This window comes from Arachis hypogaea, chromosome 5 (assembly GCF_003086295.3).
Source record: "Arachis hypogaea cultivar Tifrunner chromosome 5, arahy.Tifrunner.gnm2.J5K5, whole genome shotgun sequence".
NCBI lineage: Eukaryota > Viridiplantae > Streptophyta > Magnoliopsida > Fabales > Fabaceae > Arachis > Arachis hypogaea.
The window spans coordinates 111804013-111810012 of NC_092040.1; the positions used below are offsets into that span (position 1 = coordinate 111804013).

The following is a 6000-nucleotide window of genomic DNA, read 5'->3' on the forward strand; positions in this document are numbered from 1 at the left end:
GATAAAAAAAATTTTAATAGCTTTAAAAACTATATAATTATCATTATAATATATAATAATAATTACAAATATATAATTATAAAAAAATATAAATTAAATAAAATATATAATAATTATTATATTATTGTTATTAAAAATAATTTTTATTATAATATTAAATATTATCATACATTATATTAAATAATTTAATTAAACATATTAGACTGTATAACGATTCTTAACTATCCACTCTCATGTATGTGAAAGACATATCTTCTATTTTTTTTTACGATAATAGTTTAGAAAGTAAATAATCTAAACAGAGTGATAACAAGAATAATAATTACAAATTAAGGTCTTTTAAACATCTTTTTTGTAATTGGCTTTCCCACAAAATTTAGGAAGAGAGAGAGGGAGGAAGAAAGAAAGAAGGGATCGGGGGTGTTGGAGCGCACGTGATGCAGTACGAGAAATGAGACTGTCATTGTCCTTACTTGTGGCGGCTGCCTCATTCCCCTCTCCATCAGACCATCACAATGCAAAAAAACTCTTCAGGCTGCTTCTCCATTTTGTGAAGGGGCAACTCGTCAATTCATTCTTTTATATATATATATATATATATATATATATATATATATATATATATATATATATATAACAAAGATAACAAAGATATATTGTGATAGATTCTTAAAAATTCAATTTTTGATAAAAGCTCTAGAAAAAAGAAAATTTTATGTTATTCCCGATAAAATAATCTTAAGTTAACAAAATATACTAAAAACAATAAGGAGTTATGCTCAAAAAAGATTTTAAAATTTAAATTTTAATACATTTTTTTATAAATCTATTTAAAAACATTTCATCCTCTTAATTTGGTAATTTTATATTAAACAAATTTTGGGTTTTTTTATGTTAATGACGAAAAATTCAAAAAAAAATTATCCAGTGATCAATTTATTATTTTTTTTGTATATATCTTTTGCATAATTTTTCAAATGTTCTAACAAAAAATTAGATCAAATATATTAGTTATTTGTCTCTTGTAAAGAAATGATACATTCTACCAAACTAAGATATTTTTTGAGGGCCAAAGTATCATTCCTTTTTTTTTGAAGGTCATTTTGTTAAAAATTAAAAAAATTTCAAATTTAAAATGGTAATTCATTGAAAAATTAACTAGTACATTGTTGGTTAAACTTTATTTTACGGGTGGAAACTCAGGTACCGTCCACTTCACGTGAAGTTGATAGTTGAGAGTCGTTAGATAAAAATTTAGTCAAATAAGTCAAATCATCTAACGGCTCTCAGTTATCAACTTCACGTTAAGTCGACTGCACCTAAATTAGTTTTCACTCATTTCACGGTAATTTTCTTCTTAAATGGAATATTAATATGTCATTGTCTTCAATATCTGTGTTTGAAATCAGATCATCTTCTAAAGATAAAGGATATCAAAGTCAAGATATATATATGCTAGGCATATCTTGCTCGTCTATATTTTCAATTGACTTGTCTCATTATAGTATTAAAATCCAAGGAAAATAAACTATTTATAAACTCTACTTTTAACTCGAGAAATAATGAAATAAGAAAATGGCATTATATTACCCTCTCATATCTTTTCACAGGATGAACCGATGAACATATAATATGAAGGAGAATTTCTTTGCTGAACAGTAGAATTAATAAAAAATATATATTGCACATAATAATTTTTTTTGGTAGACTATTCATATATTTTATCCACTAATAAATAAGATATAAATCAATTTAAGTAGAATACTTGTTTAATACTTTATTGGTTAGATCATCTTGGAGAGTTTTTTATTACGAAAATTCTTTTAAGAAAAACTAACTGAAAGAATATAAAATAAAATTTCACCTCCTAACTCAAAATCTTAAAAGATCAATTTAATATGTTTTTCGTCTTATAAACTCTTCTGATGGTAAAACCCTTTTTTCTTGTTGGCAGTAAAAAAAAGTGTTTACTGTGCTACCCTACATTGTATACATCCAACAGGCAGGCCAACACCCAATTTGGTGCTTATAAAAACAGTGGAAGCCGAAGCAAAAGACAAAGAAAAAATTGCTGAAATTCCAATTTAATTTGAATGCTACAACTAAAATGAAGAACAAGTGATTATTATTATATTGAGGACTCAGCAGAAAGGAGTAGATAGCATTATTAATTTATCACCGTACCATTGATTTGATATTTTTATTTATTTGTTTGTAAGAGATGATTTAAAAAATGATGGGGAAGAATGTTGCAGCATCTCAAGACAGGTGCCATGAGAGTAGTATTATTACCCTTCTGGCATTCTAAATTGCATAAGCCTCCAAAAATCCAGGTATGAAAAAATATCATCACAATATTAAGAATAAAACCAAGAAACAAGTGCTTGCAATGCATAAAATTACAAAAGAAAATAGATCTCTGCCAATCCTCAATGGATTTTAGCTAAGTATTCTTCCGAATCATTCAATATATATAGGGGGCCACTTGTTTTATTGGATCTATTTGCTGGTTTTAACCTTATTCTCTTGGATACCCCTCAACACCCTTCAAGATTAGAGAAACATGATTGGTTCATATATGCCTGAGAAAATGTGACATATGCACCTGGGTTTTTTTTCTATTTTTGTTATTTTAATTAATTTAGGCTTTGATCATTATTGTTAGGATGGTTTATTAGGTGTTAATCTTTCTTCTCTCTAAATGAGTCAAATAATTGGTCTTTCTAAGACTCTGGAAATTCAAAGCTAGGAAGATGTGAAGCTAATGTTCTAAAATATGGAATCTCACTTAACAATAAGCAATTACTTTTCTTCCTTCGAGCTAGTCTTAGGTTTGTATAATTAGTAAAGGATTACTGATAATAATTTATTTAAATCACAGTTGATCTAATAATTCACTACTACAGCTCGCAATGCATGGAACATGTGGTGACAGGAAAATTAGCGGAATAATTAAACGTTTATTTTGAGAGTTCAACTTATCAATAATTTTTTAATCAATAATTTCATTTGTAGTGTTCTTCCTTAGTAAAAAAAAAGAAGAGGAAATAAGCTTTGGTTAGTTGTTAGGATGCTTACATTATGTTAATGTTGCAAGTTTGAGGAGCCTTAAAGTTAGTCTCACATAAAAAAAAATAAGAAAAAGTGAGGAGTTTATAAAATGAAAGACCTATTAAGGTTTTGAGTTAAATGTGGTTTTCATCTTATGTTATCTTCTTTGGTGGTTAAGAGCTCTCTTCGATTAGCGCAAAACATTACACTTTTTTTATAATTTTTTAAAATTTTTTTGTTAACACAGAATACTTCTATACATAAGTTTTTTTCTTAATTTTATTTTGATACGATACAATTTGGTAACATGCGATACTATAAAGTTAAAAATTTCATTCACAAAAATTGTTTAGATTTGAGGATTAATATTGTTATTTTCATTATTATATACGAAAACAGAAAAAAAAATAATTAATAGATTTTCTATATCATCAAAACAAGATTACAAAAATTAGTTGAGGATTTTTTTTATTGATTCCCTTGTAATATAATATATATTTTTGTTCTTGTTCTGTTCATTACTCAAAACTAGTGCTTCACACTCAATACATTGAACAAACTCTTATTCTTTCTTCTTTCAATTCAAATGCTGAGTCCAAGTTGCCTTGTCTGGCCCCTTTCTTTTAACTCCTTATCTTGGCTTGTCCACCACCAATAATTACTTTGATGCTTCTTCTCTTGATTTGTCACTTCTCATTTGGGCTAATGAAAGGCTACTGAAAATAAAGATGCCACCATCCACTAGTTATTTATGCATTATGTATATATATATAGAGATATATATTCTTTGAAAGTTCAGCAACTTTCTTTTTGTTGAATCCAATCGGTAAAGGCATTAAGGGTGTTCATGTCAGCTCTATAGTACTTTTGAGTGAACTCAAGGAGCATAGGCCATGTAAAATCAGGGTACACCCTTGGACTAAAATCATCATCCACTAATTCTCTTGGTGGACTCACCACCTTATCGTTTCTTGGACACAAAAAGAAAGCAAGTGATTTCCTTGTTGTCTTGTTGTTCACCACTGCTCTATGCAAACAACTCTTGTATTTTCCATTTGAAAGCGCCTACACAAACATTAATAAACTATAAGAAACTCGTATAAAATACAATTATACTACGTGTATACAGTTAATAATTTAATAATTATCTTAGTTTAATTTAGTAAATTGATATAAGATTTGGTTTAACTACTTTATAATAGTATGTTTAACTCTTTTGGTATATTACAAAAAGTATTATTTTGAATTGGAAATAATATTATTTACCTATCACTATTTACTAATAATGAATATAATTAGTGGCAAAAGAAAAAAAACAGAACAAAGCTGATTGTTTGGTAAAAGTGCATGAAACATACATACCATGAAGGTGTCTCCGATATTGACGACAAAAGCATTGAAATTTGGGGTAATGGAATGCCACTCGTTATCAACAAACACTTGCAAGCCACCAACTTGGTCTTGGTGAAGAATGGTTAAAGATGTTGGATCACAATGAGGTCCAGTTCCTAATGTTTGGTCTGGTTTTTGACATGGTGGATAATAGTTCAACCTCATTATTGACCTATTCTCTTCAAAGAATTCCCGGAAGCATTCTTTTCCAACTCCAAGGCTCATTCCAAGAAGCTCCATTATCCCCAGTGAAAGTTTGCTCATAGCTTCACAGTAATCTTGGTATATTGACCTGTTCCACATTTAGAACAATAAGAATATTACAAAACAGAGAAGAAAAAGAGTAAGTTAACTTGTTCTTGATCTTATTACTTTATTATTACCCGAATTGTTCGAATTCTTTGCCCATTGTGTTGGATAAGTATTCCTTGACAATCTTTGGTGAGTTTTTCTCTGCGGAGAATTGAAAAGAGAGTGTCTCCTTCCATGGAAGCTTTGATGAGAATCTGCCAGTGAAGCTACTAGCATAGCCGCAGTGTTCCCCTGTTTTCCTCTGAGCTCTCTGTTTCTCAGACAGGGGAAGCTCAAAGAAATCATCCATGTAGCTATGTGCATTAGAGATCAAGTCGGCGTTGATCCCGTGGTTGACGACGAGGAAGAAGCCATGCTTCTTGCATGCCTCCCCAACGAGCCTGACGGCTTCCATTGTGGCGGCCGGGTCGCCAGACAAGAAGCCGCCTAGATCGATGAGGGGGATGACAAGCTTGGATACTTGCAAGCTTGGCTTCTCCTCGTCAGGCCAAATGAATTGGCTTGGGATTTGGTGTTGATGCCTCAAGATTGAGGCATCAAACACCAATGGTGTTGTCTCACTTTCTTTGTTGTTGTTTTGGTGTGGTTGAGTCATGGATTGAGTACTTGTTATGCACTCCATTGCCATTTCATTAACCAAGGAAAAAGTATAGCTATATTTATATTCCAAATTCGAAATTTTTAAAAATGTTGAAAGAAAGAAATGGTTTGTGAGAGGGGATGAAGGAAAAGCCAAGGCCGCTTATTGGGGAAATCACACAACACAAGTTCGAATCTTTATATAGGCAGAGGGCATTCTCTCTCTCTCTCTCTCAGTTGTGTAGACACAATTGGACAATTGGTGAAACTCACTCAATACTGTAAGCACCACTTCCATACAAACAGTAATATTCTCTTCAAAAAATAACATCAATTTTGTTAGGATACTCCTTGTGATTAGAAAAGTAAAAAAATTTATAATTAAAAAATATTAATTATTTATATATTATATTCACATGGATATATTTTTATGTAAATAATTAATTAAAATATTAAATTTTTCCAAATATTTTTAAAAAAATTTCATTATTAATTCATAATAATATTTCTGATTTTAGACAGTTATTTGAGTAAGGATTTCTTTTATTATAATCGATATTAATTTGATTCTTTTACTAAGACATTATTAATTAAAAGCAATATGCATTTGATTCTTTGAATACTGAATATGAAAAGATAAGTACATGTATGTTTTTTTTAATGTAT

General features: G+C 29.6%; 1 protein-coding gene across 1 annotated transcript; it reads right to left on the bottom strand.

Moving 5' to 3' along the window:
* Window positions 1-3459: 3459 nt before the first annotated feature.
* On the bottom strand, window positions 3460-5706 carry LOC112802766 (gibberellin 20 oxidase 1). The gene is made up of 3 exons (XM_025846106.3): window positions 4827-5706; window positions 4414-4735; window positions 3460-4116 (listed from the first exon to the last, which is right to left on the bottom strand). The coding sequence occupies exons 1-3, from the start codon at window positions 5381-5383 to the stop codon at window positions 3847-3849; spliced, it is 1149 nt and encodes a 382-aa protein (XP_025701891.1). The 5' UTR covers window positions 5384-5706; the 3' UTR covers window positions 3460-3846.
* Window positions 5707-6000: the final 294 nt, after the last annotated feature.

Bases quoted from the DNA above. Each gene is read 5' to 3' on its own strand.
- LOC112802766 (XM_025846106.3), bottom strand. From the start codon at position 5,383: ATGGCAATGGAGTGCATAACAAGTACTCAATCCATGACTCAACCACAC. The intron at 4,736-4,826 runs GTAATAATAAAG...AATGTGGAACAG, and splicing joins AAAGAATTCGAACAATTCGG to GTCAATATACCAAGATTACT. The intron at 4,117-4,413 runs GTATGTATGTTT...ATGTTTGTGTAG, and splicing joins ATATCGGAGACACCTTCATG to GCGCTTTCAAATGGAAAATA.